Source organism: Bufo gargarizans, chromosome 4, assembly GCF_014858855.1.
Source record: "Bufo gargarizans isolate SCDJY-AF-19 chromosome 4, ASM1485885v1, whole genome shotgun sequence".
Taxonomy (NCBI): Eukaryota; Metazoa; Chordata; class Amphibia; order Anura; family Bufonidae; genus Bufo; species Bufo gargarizans.
Window position 1 is genome coordinate 156,884,987 of NC_058083.1, and position 21,816 is coordinate 156,906,802.

At 41.4% G+C, this 21,816-nt stretch overlaps 1 protein-coding gene across 2 annotated transcripts in view; it reads left to right on the forward strand.

Moving 5' to 3' along the window:
- The window catches only part of MFSD1 (major facilitator superfamily domain containing 1), a 51,718-nt gene extending 38,018 nt beyond the window's left edge, over positions 1-13,700 (forward strand). The window contains exons 16-17 of one of the 2 annotated variants that reach the window (XM_044290854.1): positions 9,882-9,984; positions 11,569-13,700. In XM_044290854.1, coding sequence (XP_044146789.1) covers positions 9,882-9,984; positions 11,569-11,628 — 163 coding nt within the window. In that variant the 3' untranslated portion in view covers positions 11,629-13,700. Of the gene's footprint in view, positions 1-2,846; positions 5,310-9,881; positions 9,985-11,568 lie in introns of those variants that run through there. The other variant, XM_044290855.1, reaches the window with a different exon arrangement.
- Positions 13,701-21,816: the final 8,116 nt, after the last annotated feature.

The following is a 21,816-nucleotide window of genomic DNA, read 5'->3' on the forward strand; positions in this document are numbered from 1 at the left end:
GGTGCGCACGTGGTGTGATGCTCCCTCGGCGCACGTGGTGTAATGCTCCCACGTGCGCACCAACGCCATCCAGGACCGGACCATTGCCCGCACATCGGGACACTGTATACGTAGAATCTCTTGCAGCCATCCCCTGAGACCCACAACTGATGGGGTAAGACTGTTTTGTAGTATATACAGTCGTAAATACTTATCCAGGATCCAAGCAGCAATACCCATATCATTAATGGTTTTATTGTGCACATGATTTTATTCTAAGCAGCATCTCTATACAGACTGATCACCTGTATAAGCAGGTTAACATATAGTTCAACAGACTATTTATATTGAGCTAACAAACCAACCTTTTATCATTTATATGTGCTTAAAGATTACTGAATCGACAGATCCAGTACTGTGTATATATATTTTATATAATAAACCTTCCATACTATACCTGTATTGACACTATTGATTATCTATATACCCAGTCATCTGAGTGCCCTCCACTTCTTCATATTCTCTATAGTACAAATAAATAAAGCTAATACACATTGTCAGAATCACAAATTGATCTCAAAGGCTTTATTGAGGCCGTATGGGTTAAGGGTATTGAGTTAAAAAATCCAGAACATCTCCCATTGTTTAATGGTTTGTGATTTGTTACGGTGAGAGCTCGGGATTTTTTCAATGGGTGTGATCTTGAAACCCAGGAATGAGCCTTCGTGATAGTTTGTGGCATGGCGGGAAACGATACGCAACCGAAATGTTTTCTTTACGTTAGACCTGTGTTTGTTTAATCTATTTTGTAAAGGCTGAATGGTGCGGCCAAAATACCGGAGACCACATGGGCACTCTAAAGTAGATAAATTACTATATTGGAAGCACAGTCAAAATCGTTTTTGTTCCCAAAGGTTTCACTACTCCGTTTGTTTTGAAAGACAGAGTCACACAAAGTTTGACAACACATACTTCTTGGTTGGTGACATTTGAAAATTCCAGATTGTTTTGTTATGGAGGATGTTTAAACTGTTATTTCGTTTTTTTCCACTTGTTGTTGATCTGAGTTTGCTTGGTGCGAGGATATTTTATTTTTTTAGGGTTTTTGCATGTCTGAATGTTAGTTGTGGTTTGATTGGCAGAATCTTTCCTAGTACTGGGTCTTTCTTTAGGATGTGCCAGTGTCGTGATAAGGCTTTCCTAACTACATTATGATTGCTGCCATACTGTATGTAGTGATGAAATTCAAGCCATATGTTTTCATGTTGGGTTTTGGTGACTACCTCTTGAAGCTCATCAAGAGAATGCCAAGAGTGTGCAAAGCAGTAATCAAAGCAAAAGGCGGCTACCTTGAAGAACCTAGAATATGACATATTTTTTTTGTTATGTATATAATTCCACATGTGTTAATTCATAGTTTTGATGCCTTCAGTGTGAATCTACAATTTTCATAGTCATGAAAATAAAGAAAACTCTTTGAATGAAAAGGTGTGTCCAAACTTTTGGTCTGTACTATATATATATATATATATATATATATATATATATATATATATATATATATATATATATATATAGCAAAGAAAGGTTCGCAGCACTCCTTGAAAGATAAAATGTGCTCTTTTATTCACACATATCAAATGACAACGTTTCGGTTCTGTGAGAGAACCGAAACGTTGTCATTCGATATGTGTGAATGAAAGAGCACATTTTATCTTTCAAGGAGTGCTGCGAACCTTTCTTTGCTGTTTGCCGTCCTGAGTCGAGGGACTATCGCGGGCACCCTACATTCTTCACAAGTTCTCAAGGGAGTGCTGCCTACAGTTTCATTATATATTGAGCTGCGTACAAGCGTCCCAGCCCGTAGTATACTCCTGAATAGCGTCTGAATGTACTGTCGGATCAGAGGTTTTGTGATCACTTACATGTGATCCTCCTCCTGCAGGGACCTCATTTTCTATATTAATAAAGTCTGCCAGTTCGTTTTGAGAGTTGATGCCCCGACTGAACGATATTTTATCTTGATCGCTTAGTTTTTTACATCAACTCCAGCACTTTGACTATCCCTATTCTGATCTGGACACCCCCCCCAGTTTTTTTTGGTACCTTCCACACTAGGGTATTTATTTCCACAGCCCATACCGCAGCTTGTATGCAACCTTGACCTGATGAAGGGACCTGTTGATCCCCGAAACACGTTGTCTCCCATCTTTATTTTTATTTGCAATTGTATACTATTTTATTTATGTATTTACAACTGAGAAGATAAAAGAAGATTCTCTTATGCCGGTTGTTATGGCTCCTTGCGCCAGGAAAAGGTGAATTTTTCTGAAGCTGTATCCATCCTTCTGGGAGTTTGGGCGCCTCTACCTCAAGGCCGTCCGCGTTGGCAGCATACCTAACAACCAGATTTTACATCCTAACAAGCCGACAATAGTGTCGTGCCTTATTCCAGCACAACCGCAAAAGGTGAACCTCCATTTTTGGAGTAACATTCTTCTTCCTGGGACATACTCACCCTATGGTGCGCCTTTTTGTCTCTGGTTATACAGTGACCCTTAGCCTACATTAGATGCCGTTTAGTGACACCCATAGACTACAGAGTTGAACTAATGTATACGTTTAACATCTTGCACGTTGTGGTATGGAATAGCACAGTTGACTATGCTATTTTTATGCTCTCTTTTACTGGTCCACTGACGTTTGCTGGTCAGCCTTATGGGTAAAGTGGTTATAAATGGTACATGCTCTAGAACGGTTTGTTTCTGGTGTTCAGTGTATTTCCATACAATATGTCATTGGTTCTGTAATCCAGCGTTGCACTTTGTTCTCATTTTAATGTAACATTTTATAATAATCTTTTGCAGAAAAGAAACTGAATAGCAAAATGTCATCTTCCTGTATGCTGAAAGCGGTCAGCAAGCTGTCAACTGGAAGAGCCTTAGTGTCTTCTGAGCTTGCTGCAGATAGTCAAATCAACATTACTATACCCTAACCACCTTCTAGGATGCCAGTGCTAATGAAGGCATTCTTAAAGGCAGTAATGGTTGTCATGGACGGTTTACACACTTACTGGTTACATGGCATTGCCATGTGGCGCTTGGTACTCAGTATGGTTTGATCTCATCATTCTTGTTTTAATTGTTTAACGAGGCTTATGTCCTTAACATGAGGCACTTCATTTTGTAAGGAATCTAATTTCTTTCTCTTTAGCACTTTGTGTCTAGCTGCATGGTACTGTTTACGGTAGTATTTCCTGACATGCATGGAACCAGTTCCAGTAATGAGGATTTTATGATGAGGATTCCCAGGCTATTGGGTCTGCCGTAGGGATGTAAATCTGCTGCTGACTGACTTGTACAATATGGAAATCCTATAGAGACTACATTTCATCTGTGCTCCACTGCAATCTTCATAATACTGTAATTGGAAATGCCTTAAACCTCAACTCCCTATGTGTTCCTGCACGTTAAATCTGGCCCGTCACCTCCTCCATGTCTGTCTTAGTAACCACGTGTATTCCTCATGTAATACCAATTCTGGAGCATCTTTTTTTCTTATGACTCTATTTTGTGCTCCTGCAAGAAGTTTGTGAATAAATTGCCTACCTATAAAGCTAGGTCCAGCTGGGTATTACTATTAGGGGGTGTGTCCCTGCACAGTCTTACACTGACACCACTGATTGGATAGTGCAGGGAGGGACACACCCCATTGAACCTTCATTGTAAACTGTTGGCAATTCACTTATAAACTTCTAGTTGGAATAATAGAAGAATGACCCAATCTAGTTATATGGAAAGATGCCCAAGATTTAGTGTTACATAGGGAGTGCATGTAGTTGCTAACACAGACCTGTCAGGAGAAGAGACAGGTCCTCTTTAAGTTTAAATTGTTTTATATGTACAAAAATATGTTTAAATCCACAGTTCAGTCACTCTGTATATTATATGATAGCTGAATAGTTAGAAAGTCACTCTCGAGATCCCTTCTTCTGTACACTAGCAGACCGAGTGGGAAGGCATAGCTAGTGACCAGAGCCCACCAGCGTCTGCAGGCCCACTCCGTTCTGAAGTGACGAGCTGGAAGAGGAGAGGCTAGGTGAGTATTGTTATCTTTTGATAAAAAAAACTTTTTTTTAAGCACTATGAACCCGGTTCTTTAGTATGTGCAATAGTTTACATCTGGATGTGTGGGGGAGGGGGGAAAGCCAGCATCCATGGTAATGTTGCATTACCCTATGTTTGGCCAGTTAAACGGATAGAAAGGGTCAATGATCTTTTATTTTGCAAATAAGACCAGTGAGCAAATATTGGTCTAACTGGGTCTCCATATTTTACTTATATTTCACAATTAAATTATGCTTCTGAGTCGTCCTGTATTATGGCAGGGCCAGATCCAAAGGTCCAGATAACTGGGGTGCCCATACATTACTTCTGGCACATCTTTTGGCTTTGGCGTTCATACTGGCGTGCCAATAGGTTCCTGGTCTGACTGGTTCCTGAATATCTGTTTGTTCATCTCTGCCCTGTGGGTTGGTTCACTTCAGCTCTGTCATTGGCGGTTTTTAAAGAACGCAAATCTGTTGATAACAGTGTAAATAGTGGCTAACCAAACCAGACAACTCCTTGCCTTTTATTGGTGTGAATTCAGAAAATCCGTAACCTAACCAATGTAATATTATTTTTAAACACACAAACTATTAGCAATTTGTTTGGAGTTTTCTGCACTTTTAGTGACCGTCTTCCTGCAATGGTTGACATTTTGAACTCCCATTGTCAGTGTGTATGAAACTGCAGATATATATTAGAGAATTGCATAAGCAACAATGCCTTAAAGCGTCACTGAGCTTTCATCAAACTTTATATTAACCACTGTTACAGGGTGTGTACTTGAGGAATAACACTATATATTTCTGGCCATTATATCACTTTTATCTGACATTTTATAGCCGTTTTCCTCTGCATGCTGAATATCTAGAGTGCAGTTCTCCCTGACATAGGGGGTAGATCTCCCATCCACTGCACAGAAAGTAGAGGAGAATCTCCTTCCTGATCTTCTGTTACTCACTTAGAAGCATCCACAGGAGAAGGGCAGACATTACAGAGAAGTACTTACCTGTGTGGTTGTGAATAAAACACTTGTGCTGACCTATAACTTTTCTATGTAGCTGAGCGCTCTGTGTCTCCTCAGCTCCTGCTCATCCTCTGTCCTCCCCTCTCCATAGACTTAAATTGAAAGATTAATTAATGGAGTAGATAGGCACACTTCATCTGGAATAACCCAGAGACCTCAATATTCTCAAATTATTTATTAGATATTCAATAATTAGATATTCAACTCTCCGTTTAGAATGAGGGTTCTTCAAGAACATTAATCATATCTCAAATAAATACACATTTATTAAAAATATATAAAATTGTATATATAAAACCCAAAAAGACATTTTATATATACTATTTTATATATTTTTAATAAATATATATGTATTTGAGATATGATTAATTTTCTTGAAGAAATTCTAAACGGATAGTGCATACCTACAACATTGAATATCTAATAAATAATTTGGGAATATTGAGGTCTCTGGGTTATTCCAGGTGAAGTTGCCTATCTCCCCAATTAATTTATTAATTAATTATATTGTCACAGGGGGAAGTCATTTAGATAGAGCACCTTATCCAGAGTAATCAGAGGGGGAGCTGCTATTTTATATATATATATATATATATATATATATATATTGCACTTAAATTGACATATGTAATATGATCCTCCTGCAGAAATGATCTGTCCTAGATGGGAATAAATTACTTTTCTAAGTGAAAAGCAATTGGCATGGAGAGGCTGGTAGACAGCTAATAACAGGAGAACTAGACATTTCTCATTGATGAAACATATTACAGAGTTTCTTGTGGTCCCTTGTACAATTGATGTATGCAAAATTGTGTGAAAAGTTATTGACCATTTATTGTATTATTAGCCAAGAGGCGATCCTATAATAAGGTCACATTGTAGCGTAATATTAAAATTTCCCCTAGTTGCCCCTTCATACTTTTAGCACTGTATAGATGGTTATTAAAGGGGTTGGCCCACCATCATAGACAATGGGGGCATATCGCTAGGATATCGATATCGCATCTCTGGGACCCGCACCTACAACAAGAACGGAGCAGGGAAAAGTGGTGGAGGGTGCACTGTGCATGTGCAGCCACCCTCCATTCATTTCTATATGGCTGCCAAAAATAGCAGAGCGCTGCCTTGGCTATTTCCGTAGGCCCCATAGAAATGAATAGGAGCGGTGGCCGCGCAAGTGCGGTGCGCTCCCATTCACTTGTGTGGGGAATCCCAGATCCTCCACCCACCGCTGCTCTCCCCGCTCCCTTCTTACTTGTTTTATGTCCTGCATGTAAATAGCTATTTCAAATATGACAAGCTTCTAACTATACCAGTATCATATCAGATAAGACAGATATCTAGGAATCTTGGGACAGTTCAGTGTGTCTGACCATTGCTGCAGTGGAGCCTGCAGTCATCTTGTTACCTTTTGGCCATCCGAAAAATTGTTTCTTTTGTTACATAATTTATTTCCCTATATTCCTCTGTAGCTTATTGCCATTCTTGTCCTTAGTTATCTCTTTTTTTTTATTTTATTTATTTTTTATGCTTATTTTTTATTTAATGCTTAAAAAAAGTCTAATTTCTGAAAGGAATTGCACCACACTTGCCTAATGTTGCACACTGCTTAAAGGTTTGAGGTACGTAGAATACGGTATATAGTTGATGTGCGGTCCTGAATAGATGTTGGCAGCAGGAAAAGTGACGTGCGCTTATTTTAGAGGGAACCTGTGGGAAGATTCACGCTGCTCTAACCACAGGAAATACTGAGTGACTCCCATAGTACAAACTGCAGTATTTCATAGGGAAGGGATTTATCAATTTTGGCGCTATTTTCACCATAACTAACTTTTATAGCGGGGGTAAAAGTGGAGACTAAGTTTATAAAATGTCATACAGAGCATAATGAGACATCGTGCAGATTTGCATAATTTTGATGGACATTGCAACATTTTTACTCCAGTTTATGGGAAAGGGCAGGAAGTAATGAATATGGCCTTTTCATCAGGAATCTTGAGACTTTTAACAAAAAGTAGCAATTTCGCCCATAGCATGTGACTTTTCCTGAGTTTACGCTCATCTGGGGTATGCTTACAACATCTATAGTTGCGCCTTTTCTCTGATAACACATTTACAAATGTGACAGTCCTGAGGTCTGTGTCCGGCCGCCTCTCGGCATATTTGCCATGCTGCGGCCGGATCTACGCCACTCCACATTATCGGTAATGGGGGCGGACTTCCAGCAGCACACCTGTGTACTCTGTAGTACGGAACCAGCAAGCTGTTCCCCTGCCGGAAAAGATAAACGCCAGTGTGAAACTAGCCTTACGCCACCTTATTAGCCATGCCCACTTTTTTTCAGTAGATTTCAATTTTGGAGTGGATATTAACGTAGGCATGTGATAAATTTGGCCCAATTTTCTTTACATGTAAATTTGGTGCATTTAGCGTTGCCGTTTTTGCGCAGATTTATTGATAAATCTTCCCCATAGTTTCAAAAGGAGCTCCGTGCAGGGGGAAGTTTACACTGGGCAGCTCACCTCCAACACCACCCTCCCCCCCCCCCCGTCCTGCACACAATCCATTAAACAGACAAGAATGGAATAGGCTCCCATAATTAGTGGCCCGGCCACATAGGACCCATATAAATGAATGGGTCCATGTGTGATCTGTAAAAAAAAAACACGGATTGGACGCAGACCAAGTATGCGGTTGTGTGCATGAGGTCTAAAAGCACAAAAGCTTTTTAGAGCAGCATGAATCTACTGCAAGTAAACTTTACATTTCTGTTGTACCGCATGCTGGTGTATAAAGCTTGGCATACTATAAACTGCTGTAAGAGCCTGTCTACAGCTCGTCACTTCTGTTAGTACTGGGAGCAATGCAATAAATATGTTTTGTGGAATTGCTACTTAATTTTTGTTGTTGCGAGCATCGCCATGTAAGCGGTTTCCCACTGTATTCTTTACTGCACCTTTAAAGCAGGGGTATCTTTAATGCTTATCTACCACTTCATTAGCTGGTACTCGAGCAGTAGGGTTTTCTGCTTCATAGATGGCCCCTTCCCCAAAGTGCAGACGGCTTGATCGGTGTAAACTCCGAGGTCCTCACTTGTGTTACTCAGGGAATATCTCTATTCCGAAAGGCCTACTTACAGATGATTGGTAGAATTTGATTATTTACATGTTTTTATATTTGTATCTTCAGGTTTGAAATTTGTTTCACTAATAAGTCTTTATTTTTCATAATGAAAATGCACTTTCTTAAAAAATTATTTTACTAAAATACTGTTAAAATAAACCTCTTATAAAAGACTGTTGTCTGTGCTGTTATTTCTATTAGAAATGTTAAACCATTATATGTAGACATCATATGCGTGTCCTTTTATAGGGGCTTTAGGGGGCATTAGATATGAAGTACATAATGAGATGAGGAACAATGAATTAAAAACACGAACACCATGCCTAGGCCCCTCATACAGACAATACTTACCTGGTCCCTGACACCTGTGTCCTCCCACCATTGCTGCTTCTCCCCGCGCAGATCACAGCATCCGGCGACGGGGGCTGTAGTCAATAGCTCACGGACGATGTCACATGTGCAGCGACCGCCATGGAGGGGATCTGTGTGGACATAGGCGTCGGGGACCAGGTAAGTATTGTCTGTATGAAGGGAATGGACATTGTAGGGGGGGGGGTTACAGCTTTGGATAACCCCTTTAATGCAGTGTTAACTGGAACCAGTCACTTTACACCTGGTGTCTGATCTACGGACAGTATGCTCTAGAGCCGAAGGAGCTCAGCAGATTTCTACATCATTTCTTGGGAAGAGATGCAGTGTAAAGCCTCATGCACACGATCGTATGTATTTTTGCAGTCCGCAAATACTGAAGTGGTCTGTGTGCCGTCCGCATTTTTTTTTTTGCGGACTTGTTGACTTTAATGGGTCTATAGTCCATATTTTTGGGACAAGTATAGGACATGTTCTATCTTTTCGCGGAACGGACAAGTGGATGCGGAAAGTACATGGATGAAGCACTTGTGCTTTCTGCATCCGTTTATGTCCATTCTGCAAAAAGACAGAACATGTCCTATACTACAAAGACCGCTTCTGTATTTTGTGGATCCACAATTTGCGGATGGCAAAACTAACACAGTTGTATGCTTGAGGCTTAACTTTTAATTTATGAATTTAAATCTTTCAGAACTTAGTAGTCCAGTCGGCAGTCTCATTAGTGATTGACCACATTCCCTTTATGGGTGTGCGTACACACAGCTGTCAATCACTGATAAGACCGCCCACTGGACTCCTAACCTCTGAATGAGCAGGAATTTAAATACATTTTGAACTTTCTTCCCACAAAACTACATATTAACATGACGGCTCCCTTTGAAACTCAGTAGATTGGCAGTGGCACGTGGAAGAACTTATTCTGGGAGCTGTTACAAAAGCTGACAAGTAGGAGGGCATTGGATGCGGCTCTGTTCACACTAAATTTTCTAACATATTTTTTATATATTTTTCTGTACAAATTATTCTGTTAATGTCCTTGTTGACTTGTGGCCCTCACTTTCTCCTGAATTATGCCAATGACTTTTTTCTATAAAATTACTTAATTAGGGTTAAAACTAAGTATTCACAAATTTACTCAACTTATTTTGTGGATTTAAACTATACATTGTAGTTGAAAGCAGAATGATGCGTTAGTGTGTGGCTAGCCTGCTTGGGATTTCACTGCATAAATCATTGCTTCATCAATTTACTATATGTTATCATATGATTTATAGGGCTGAAAAAGCACGACTACGAAGACAAAATTCAGAAAGTAGGATCCGTCCGCTGAGTGCGTTTGCAGTAAGGGTTAGATATCTCTCCAGGCTGGGAGCACAGGTACGTGTGATGATCACCGCAGGTAATAAACGTGTACTGCTTCTTGTTTGATCCCCGCCAATCTCATATTGATGATCTATCTTGAGGATAGATCATCAATATAAAAAATCTCGGAGAACCTCTTTAATGATTTAATTTAAATAATAACTAAAAATAATCTAAATACAGTCTAAATAACTAAAAAAATATATAAAAAATGGCTACAACATGATCCACCATCAGTTTTATAACGGTTTGATAAGATTAAAGGGGTTGTCCCCTTTTTTTTTTTTTTTTCTATCAATGACCTTTCCTTAGAATAGGTCATCAATATGAGATTGGCAGGGGGCTGACTCCCAGCACCCCCACCAATCAGCTGTTCTAAGAGAATGCAGTGCTCGTACGCTCACGGTCTTCTCTGTTTTCCTGCTCGCAACTGCAATTTGTACAATCAGGATTTTTTTTTATGACTTTATTATTGTGAATTGCTCATTTCTTATGTTGGCCTGCCATCTGGTGGCCGAAGTAAGAATTGCAGCATGAATACTATCAGCCTCATCAGCGAGGCTGATAACATTCAGAACAACTATCGGTAGCCACATTGGTCGCAGGGGGTGTCGCTAGGAAGCATTTTTGCGCATTTAGATGCCGTGATATCACTTGATCACTGTGTCTAAAGCCTTTAATTACCAGATCCCAACCCCTGCAGTGCCCCCAGTATCTATAATGGGCCCTTCTGTAGTGCCCCCAGTGTCTATAATGCCCCAGTATAAATAAGCTCCCCACAAAACAAAACAAAAAATAGTGCCACTCTGTATATAAAATACCTCCCAATAGTGCCCCCTGTATATAATACCCCCGGTAGCGTTCCCTTAGTATAAAAAGGCCCCCCAGTATAAATAAGGGCCCTCGCATAGCCTCAACTTGAATGCACTGGAGGGAACTGGATGGACCTGACTCTCCTAGTGACGTCACATGTGATACATGCTAGTGGATCATTTAAAAAAAATGTTAACCCTTGAAAGGCATGTTAACTTGTTTAATTCTGTTAGACAGGGGCATTCCTGTCTAACAGACGTTAAAAATTATCCCATTGATTACAGTGAAAAGGCCCAAAAATAGGACATGTCCTATTTTTAGACGGCCGCTATTCACTGCCTGTTAAAAAAAAAAAAACAACAAAAAAACCAAAAACACGTGAATAGCCCCATAGATGGCGGTCACACTTTTCCGCTGAGGCACTTCATCATATACACCTGCTACTTCCCTGGTGGCACTCCTCCTCCTCCTAGCCCCCCCCCCCCCCAAACCCTTGTTTTTTCCCTTCCATTATAAGGTTATTTACTCGCACAAAAAAAGTACAAGATGCTGAGATTTATTATATGTTCCACATTGACGCTGCTGTTTCTTCGTATCTGTCCCTACAGAGATGTAATTCGGTGTGCCTGCATTCTTTCTTGCCGTTTATGTATTCTCTTTGAAACTTTCAATGAAAACTGACTTGACTAAAAATATTTTTTTGTGTGGATGATTAACAAATATGCACAGTGTATGTGAACGATCAGCAGCCACATTTTCACGTATTGCTTATCTTTTCCCTTCCAGCTGCCGGAGCACTACTGCAGCCACTTGTCGTCTTTGGCCCACAGAAGTGTCTTGAAATAAAATCCCTCAGGATTTTGTCCATGAATTGGTTGTCCTTCAGTGTGGTAAAATGTGCCAAATGATTTCTGAAGCTGCTATTAGGGATTATACATAACCGTTACGGTGTATCAGAGATTTCAGTCTATGCAAACTGGGGAATGTTGTCATGAACCTACCTTATAAATGGTGCCCGCTCTCCAGAAATGATCTGCGGTCATCAGGAAAATAGTCACTGTTGTACACGCCATGCCCACATCTCCTGGGCCATGTTGTAGCCTGTTGTGTTTTTTAATTTTTATTTTTAACATTGGTAAATGGTATGAGATATAGGAAGAGGGGGAGCTGATCAGAGATGATGCTGCTTTTGTGTGAGGAAGTCCACCTGACTTCATCGCTCAGACTTGGGATTAAGATTGACCAGCAGGGACTCTCGAAGTGTCATGTACTATTCTGACTAACTCGCCTCCATTTACATCATTACTATCCTCCAGACCTGTTGGTTAAAACCTGTCATAAAGTTTTTAGCCTGGAGACTGATTTAAAACTATTTTTTTTATTATAGACTTTTCTTTTTTACGTAGATTTTCCTGTATTACTCTAAGTTACCAGCACACAAGACCGCAGTCTGATACTTTTTTAATGGACCTTTGTGTTAATTGTGCAATTTTGTGTCACAAAGATTATATTTTGTAATAATGCGCCGCGATATACCTCTTGATTCTGTTCAAATCTGCAAACCAAGCGCTAGATTTTGTCTTGTGTACTGATGCAAATGTATAGACAAGTATGCTGGGGATAGGCTTTAGGAAATAGATTTTATGGCCGCCTTCTAATAAAGGGGGTTTTCCAGGAGTATAATGTTGATGACCTGTCCTCTGCCAGTGATGTCAAGTACAACGGTCACATGGCCTTGGCACAACGTGGGCCCAGGCTGCAGTACCAAACGGCGCTGTGCTTGGTATGCTCTGAGGAGGCCAAAGTGCCCACCGCAGCCTCTTCAACCAGCTGATCAGTGTTGGTTCTGGGTGTCGAAATCCCACCGATCAGATATTTATGACGTATCCTGAAGATAGGAAGGTCATCAATATTATAACCACTCTAAAACCCCTTTAAAGTGTTTGATTTAGTTTTTTTTTAGTAAATTGCTAGAATTGATCAATATATAAGAAAACAGGGAAAATTCCCAATCTGGTCTGCTTACACACTCTTGGGGATGAAATCTGTGAACAGACCATATTGGTAACTTTAATATTTTCATCTCATTTATGACAAAAATCTGTAAAATTAAACTGTAATTTCCACACAGCTCTATTTCGGTAAGGCTACATCCACATCTCCAGCACATAACTCCTAGAGTCTGTTCTCACAGCCGGATCCTGCCAGGTACCACTGGATCCCCATTGACCATAATGGTTTCCGGCACAAATGCTGTCTTTCGGCCAAAGAGTTACTGCTGCATGCAACTATGTTTGTCCGGTTGAAAGCCAGCATTTATGCCGGAAATCTGCCCGTTCCCCATCAGATCCCATTATAGTCAATGAGAATGCGGTGGTGTGCGGCAATATTCAGCTATGCCAGGTTCAGTAACTCCAGTAGTCTGTTCTGGAGGTGTTAACCTACCCTAATTCTGCATCCCCACAGCTGCCAGATGCTGTCTGTAGCTGATGCCCCATTGGTGAAGGATAGGCAACCACTGGAATTACATTGCTGTGACTGACCAGCACTGCCGTGTACCTAAACGAAAAATAAAACGCTAGTAAAACAATTCCACTACTAATTATTGAGAAACGTAACTCCCACATTACACATTATGCAAGACTCCCCTTTTCCTGTATGAATGCTACTGTCCCGTTATATTAAACTAATGGCCTATATATATTACAGTACACTTCCAACCATATTTTCAGTCTGCCCTCGGATATGCTGCAATCACGAATGTTGGGCCTCAGAACTTGAGCAAAGAGCACATTGTGTTCTATTTAGTTTACATTATTATTATTTTCTTTACGATTTGTAATAAATCTACTATATTCATAATCTTTAGAAAGTATATTGTTTTTTGTATTTTTTTGGATGTAAAATTAAAACCGTTTTCTTGATAATGTGTCAGTGTCATTTTTTTTTATCTTCCCCCGCTATAGCTCGGTTATTTGTGGGTGAGATATCACGGAACGAGGTTTTTGCAGTGCAGCACTTGCTGACTCAAGCTGTCCATGTATCACATAGACAGCGACTCACCTGAATGACAATCGGCAGACGGAGGATTACAAAATCAGCTGTTTTTCTGGGGGTCTCAAAAGCTCCATAAGGGTGGGTTCACACATGGGTTTTTGCATTTTTAGTGGTCTTTTTTTTTGAGCCTGCGTTTTATAAATTGCAGCTGCAGATGTTAGGCTACTTTCACACTTGCGTTCAGAGCAGATCCGTCAGACGGATCCGCTCATATAATGCAGACGGTGGATCCGTTCAGAACGGATCCGTCTGCATTATATTGTAAAAAAAATTCTAAGTGTGAAAGTAGCCTCAGACGGATCCGTCCAGACTTTACATTGAAAGTCAATGGGGAACGGATCAGTTTGAAAATTGAGCCATAGTGTGTCATCTTCAAACGGATCCGTCCCCATTGACTTACATTGTAAGTCTGGACGGATCTGTTGTGCGGAGGCAAACGGATCCGTCCAGACTTACAATGTAAGTCAATGGGGACGGATCCGTTTGAAGATGACACACTATGGTTCAGGTGTCCGCCTGCTGAGCGGAGCGGAGGCCAAACGCCGCCAGACTGATGCATTCTGAGCGGATCCGCATCCACTCAGAATGCATTAGGGCTGGACGGATCCGTTCGGGGCCGCTTGTGAGAGCCTTTGAACGGAACTCACAAGCGGAGCCCCGAACGCTAGTGTGAAAGTAGCCTTAGCTGATTCAAGTTCTTTGGGAAATATGAAATGCACGCCATGCAATTGTTTTTGCAACTGACATCCTTGTTAATTAGCTGGCCTTTTATGTCAGTTTTTTTTTTTTTAAATGCAGCATGCTGGAGCTCTTGGTTTTTTTTCAGGTGTTTTCACATCACTTCTATAAGAGAGAAGCCATGAAGAAAATGCTAGTGGGCAAACACATGATTAACAAAAAAAATGCCCCTAAAAATTGCAAATTTGTGTGTATGATTAACCTGTGTTCTAGAACATAAAAAAAGGTCTAATTATGAACACATACAGACTATACATTTGAATGTGCAATAAATGTATTTCCATTACATGTGCAAATGACTCATTTAGAACATACTAATTAGTAAACAAGTATAATTATATGTATTCTCGTTTCATTACAAGTGTTAGAGCTGTGATACTATAAATTTGTCCAGCAGATGTCACTAGAGCCACATTCTACTGCTCATACTGATTCTAAGGAGGGAGCATCAAGAGCAACTATTTCAAGGTAATGCAGACAGGTATGCACATATATTATGCATATTTCTATGTAAAATGAATGAAAGAAGTACGGTTGGTCACATTATATATATATATATAGATAGATAGATAGATAGATAGATATAGATATATATATATATATATCTATATATATATATATATATATATATATATATATATATATATATATATATATATATATATATATATATATATATAGAGAGAGAGATATAGATATATAGATAGATATATAGATATATAGATAGATATATAGATATATATATATATATATATATAAAAAAAATTTATTTATTTTTTCCCCAATCTGGCATACCTTAGGATAATATTTATAAAGAAATATTCTAAATCTGTAAACTAACCAGAGTAATTTAACTTGTCTAGCTCTAAAGCAGTAGTATTTAACCCCTTCACGACCGGGTGTTTTTATTTATTTAACCGCCTCCAGACCGCCTAACGCAGATGTGCGGTCCGGAGGCGGCAGCGCTGCGCAGAGTCACGCATATACGCGTCATCACGCGCTTTGCCGGCCCGCGCATGCGCAGTTTGGGACGGCATTTCGTCAAGGGGGGTCGCGTCATCAGCTTGCCAGCCAATGATCGCGGCTGGCAAGCTGATTTAAAAAAAAAACAATCAAGTGCCAGATAACAGATCATATTAGTAAATATGATCTGTTATATGACTGCCCTGCTCCTCTGCTGGTCCTTTTCAGTCGGTTGGATCCAGCAGAGGAGCAGGCTTCACAGTGAGTAGCACCAACACTACACATAGGTCCAGATCACCCCCCTGCACCCCAATTAACCCTTTGATCACCCCTGTCAATCACTAGTGAAAGGAAAAAAGTGATCAGTGCAAACTGTCACTTTTTTTTTTTTCACTGGTATTGACCGTTTAGGTTTTAGTATAGTTTAGGCCCCTTGGTTAGGTAGTTTAGGGATCGGTTAACGCCCAGCCCACCGCAGTCCCTGATTCGCTGATTAGCGTATCGCTAATCAGCATTTGTACTTTTGTAGTATCTGGAAGTGATCAAAACTGATCACAATCAGATCTATAATAGTATTAGTGTCACCTTAGCTCGCCCTCCACCCAAAACGCAGTGTTTGCCCGATCAGGCCTGATCGGTCGCCCACACGTGCGTTCGCCCACGCCCGCCCCACCGCAGTGACAAATTTTTTATTTTTTTTTATCACTGCACATTCACTTTACACGCGCTGCTGCGATAAAAAAATCAGTTTTGATATTTTTTATCAACCGCAGCGGCCTCCGGTACTTCGCTAGCCTCCCCTTTGTAAGACAGGCTTGCTTTTTTTTTCTTGGGTAGTCTCAGGGAATACCCCTAAATTTAGTTGCCCAAATGTCAAACGGGGGTATTCTTCTGAAGAGGCCTACAGGCTTCTGACCCAGTCGGATGAGGAATGGGAACCCTCATCTGATGAATCCAGCGGGTCAGAATACGAACCTGTAGAAAGCAGTGGCTCTCTGACCCAAAGTTCGGACGAGGAGGCTGAGGTCCCTGATGGCACCAGGCGTACCCGGCCCCGTGTCGCTAGACCGTAGGTTGCGCAGGATCCGCTTCAAGACCAGCAGAGTGGGGCTGGCGCTGTCGGATTACGTGGTGAGGCATACACCAGCAGCGCAGCCCTCCCTGGACCTAGTACCAGCACTGCCGTACAACCTGGTGAAGTGGCGAGCACCAGAAGGGCAGTTGAAGCTGGTACGGTGGCACGAGCAGTAGTGACCCCGTTGCAGCCACCGCAAAGACGGGCCCGTAGAGCCCCTAGAATCCCAGAGGTGCTGGCAAACCCTGATTGGCAGTCCCCAACTTCAGCCGCACCTGTAGTTCCCCCTTTCACTGCCCAGTCTGGAGTTCGGGTTGAGACAGCTCAGATCGGTTCGGCACACAATTTATAACCGCCAACCCGGGAAGCTATTATGCCCAGCCTTTCCGGTGGAAACCAGTCCAAGTTTCCGAAATTAAAACTTTTCTGGGCCTTCTCCTCAACATGGGTCTAACTAAAAAGCATGAATTGCGGTCATATTGGTCCACGAACCCAATTCATCACATGCCCATGTTCTCTGCTGCTATGTCCAGGGCACGTTTTGAGGCCATCCTGCGTTTCCTGCACTTTAGCGACAACACCACCTCCCGTCCCAGAGGCCACCCTGCTTTTGACCGGCTCCACAAAATTCGGCCCCTCATAGACAATTTCAACCTGAAATTTGCAGATTTGTATACTCCAGAGCAAAACATCTGAGTAGACAAGTCCCTAATACATTTTACCGGGCGCCTTGGCTTCAAACAATACATCCCAAGCAAGCGCGCCCGGTATGGGCTCAAATTGTATAAGCTCTGTGAAAGGGCCACAGGCTATACCCACAAATTTCGGATCTATGAGGGAAAAGATCAGACCCTGGAGCCGGTGTCGGTTGCCCTGACTACCTGGGGAGCAGTGGGAAGACAGTCTGGGACTTGGTGTCACCCTTATTCGGCAAGGGGTACCATCTTTATGTGGACAATTTCTACACAAGTGTGGCCCTCTTTAGGCATTTGTTTCTAGAACGGATTGGCGCCTGTGGCACCGCGCGAACTAGTCGCGCGGGCTTCCCCCAATGGCTCTGTACCACCCGTCTTGCAAGGGGGCAGAGGGCCGCATTGTGTAACGAAGAACTGCTCGCGGTGAAATGGAGAGACAAGCGTGACGTTTACATGCTCTCCTCCATTCACGCAGACACGACAATACAAATTGAGCGAGCAACCCGTGTCATTGAAAAGCCCCTCTCAGTCCACGACTATAACCTTCACGTGGGAGGGGTGGACTTCAATGACCAGATGTTGTCTCCGTATTTAGTTTCCCGCAGAACCAGACGCTGGTATAAGAAGGTGTCTGTATATTTAATTCAATTGGCTCTGTATAATAGTTTTGTTCTCTACAGTAAGGCTGGGAGAACTGGATCCTTCCTCAAATTTCAGGAAGAGATCGATAACCTCCTGTACCTAGGAGGTTCCGTGGCCCCATCCACCAGTGTAGTTAGCCGTCTACGCGAGTGACATTTCCCCAATGTCGTTCCTGGTACCTCAACCCAACCGTCACCCCGAAAAAGATGTCGTGTCTGTAGCAGGAGTGGACACCCGCTATTTCTGCCCCGACTGTCCTGACCACCCTGCCCTATGCTTTGGAGAGTGTTTCCGGAAGTACCACACACAGATACACCTAGCATAGGGATCACATCTCACCAGGACAGGCACACAGGGCTATTAGGGCCCATTCACATACAGCTGCTGCAAACCTCTCCTTTCACCTGGGACAAGTGCATAACGCACTTCGCCACATCTTTGGGCGATTTGCGCTTTGCACATTGACCCATGGGGAAGGAGAGGTTTGTTCTATAAAGGTAAAAAAAAAAAACGCCAGTAAGCAAAAAGGTTAATGTTTAGTTCAAAAAGTTAAAGTTTATATATTCTGTTCCAAAGTTAATAAAATTATTGCGTTGCGGCCTGTGGGTATGGATGTTGGGCGGAGCTCCTATGTCCTGGCAGATGCCTTTCCCCCTCCTTTTTTTATTTTTGGCAGAGATTTTTTCATCCACATTGATCGATGTGAATGAAGAAATCTGTGCCGTTCATTTTTTTTCTTTCAGCCCAGAGGCTGAACGGAAAAAAAAATAGCATTACCTGTATGCTCAATATAAGGAGAATAGCAGAAACTCCTAATGCTGGCCATACATGCAGGGGTCAAGTCCTGGGAAAAAAAGTGTGGGAACTCACCCAAGATCCACTGCAACCCCCCCCCCCTCCAAAAAATAAAAAAGCACAGAAAATCTAGCATGCTGTAGTTTGTGTCGCTGCGGACTAAAAAATAAATTAAAAAAATAGCACTTTTAGAAAAGTTTGTCCTGGGATTCGATCTCATGACCTCTACACAGCAGAAGCAAGGCATATGCCCTCACAGCTATGAAAGCTGTCTAGCTTGCTACTTAAAAAAAAATATATATAAGACTTCTACTGTAGGTAACTTTGCCCACTGTGTATGGATGTAGCAGAGCTGGATGTGTTGGGGCAGCTGTCATGTGTATGGTTGTACACTAGGTATCAGTACACAAGGTATCAGTAGAAGTATCAGAAAAAGAAAAAAAAACACTTTTAGAAAAGTTTGTCCTGGGATTCGAACTCATGACCTCTACACATTACAGGCAAGGCATTTACCCTCACAGCCATAAAAGCTGTTGAGGTAGTTGCTTAAAAAAAAAAACTAAGACTTCTACTTATACCTAGTGTACTGATACCTAGTGTACAACCATACACATGACAGCTGCCCCAACACACCCAGCTCTGCTACATCCATACACAGTGGGCAGCTGTCATGTGTATGGTTGTACACTTGGTATCAGTAAACTAGGTATCAGTAGAAGTCTTATAAAAAAAAAAAACACTTTTAGAAAAGTTTGTCCTGGGATTCGAACTCATGACCTCTACACATTACAGGCAAGGCATTTACCCTCACAGCCATAAAAGCTGTTGAGGTAGTTGCTTAAAAAAAAAAAAACTAAGACTTCTACTTATACCTAGTGTACTGATACCTAGTGTACAACCATACACATGACAGCTGCCCCAACACACCCAGCCCTGCTACATCCATACACAGTGGGCAGCTGTCATGTGTATGGTTGTACACTTGGTATCAGTAAACTAGGTATCAGTAAAAGTCTTATAAAAAAAAAAAAAACACTTTTAGAAAAGTTTGTCCTGGGATTCGAACTCATGACCTCTACACATCAGAGGCAAGGCATTTACCCTCACAGCCATAAAAGCTGTCAAGGTAGCTGTTTAAAAAAAAAAATATAAGACTTCTACTTATACCTAGTGTACTGATACCTAGTGTACAACCATACACATGACAGCTGCCCCAACACACCCAGCTCTGCTACATCCATACACAGTGGGCAGCTGTCATGTGTATGGTTGTACACTTGGTATCAGTAAACTAGGTATCAGTAAAAGTCTTATAAAAAAAAAAAAAACACTTTTAGAAAAGTTTGTCCTGGGATTCGAACTCATGACCTCTACACATCAGAGGCAAGGCATTTACCCTCACAGCCATAAAAGCTGTCAAGGTAGCTGCTTAAAAAAAAAAATATAAGACTTCTACTTATACCTAGTGTACTGATACCTAGTGTACAACCATACACATGACAGCTGCCCCAACACACCCAGCTCTGCTACATCCATACACAGTGGGCAGCTGTCATGTGTATGGTTGTACACTAGATATCAGTACACTAGGTATAATTAGAAGTCTTATATTTTTTTTTTTAAACAACTACCTAGACGGCTTTCATGGCTGTGAGGGTAAATGCCTTCCTCTGATGTGTAGAGGTCGTGAGTTCGAATCCCAGGACAAACTTTTCTAAAAGACATTCTAAATGATCTCGTAGTGAAGGAGATGAGGTCATTAGGGGGCGGGGCGCCATGAGAGGAGTCGCAGGCAGCGGCACCGCACAGACAGCTTCCTCTCAACTGAAGCCGCCCCTCCTCCCTTAACCTGCCCTGCACAGTGCGCTCCGTCTCCCCCTGTGAATCTGATTCAGCCGTGTTCTCCTGGCTTGAGGCTGAAAGGGAACGGCGTTCCTGCCATGAAAAAAGTGCAGGAACCCCGTTCCCATGCGTTCCCCCTCCACTCGACCCCTGCATACATGTAATGATTGCGGAGACCCTCAAATGCTGGGTGAGATAAATATCTTGGTCAAATGCCAACTTTGTATAAGAAAAATTGAAAAGTTGTCTTTTGCCAAGATATTTCTCTCACCCAGCATGGTTATATGTAAAATGACACCCCAAAACACATTCCCCAACTTCTCCTGAGTACGGCGATACCAGATGTGTGACACTTTTTTGCAGCCTAGGTGGGCAAAGGGACCCACATTCCAAAGTGCACCTTTCGGATTTCACCGGTCATTTTTTACAGATTTTGATTGCAAACTACTTCTCACACATATGTGCCCCTAAATTGCCAGGGCAGTATAACTACGCCACAAGTGACCCCATTCTGGAAAGAAGACACCCCAAGGTATTCCGTGAGGGGCATGGCGAGTTCCTAGAATGTTTTTATTTTTTGTCGCAAGTTAGTGGAATATGAGACTTTGTAAGAAAAAAAAAATCATAATTTTCCCGCTAACTTCTATGAACTCACTATGCCCATCAGCGAATACCTTAGGATGTCTACTTTCCGAAATGGGGTCATTTGTGTTTTGTTTTTTTTTTTACTGTTTGGGCATTGTAGAACCTCAGGAAACATGACAGGTGCTCAGAAAGTCAGAGCTGCTTCAAAAAGCGGAAATTCACATTTTTGTACCATAGTTTGTAAACGCTATAACTTTTACCCAAACCATTTTTTTTTTTTTGCCCAAACATTTTTTTTATTTTTTATCAAAGACATGTAGAACAATAAATTTAGCGAAAAATTTATATATGGATGTCGTTTTTTTTGCAAAATTTTACAGCTGAAAGTGAAAAATGTCATTTTTTTGCAAAAAAATCGTTACATTTCGATTAATAACAAAAAAAGTAAAAATGTCAGCAGCAATGAAATACCACCAAATGAAAGCTCTATTAGTGAGAAGAAAAGGAGGTAAAATTCATTTGGGTGGTAAGTTGCATGACCGAGCGATAAACGGTGAAAGTAGTGTAGTGCAGAAGTGCAAAAAGTGGCCTGGTCAGTAAGGGGGTTTCACCTAGCGGGGCTGAAGTGGTTAAAAAAAAAAA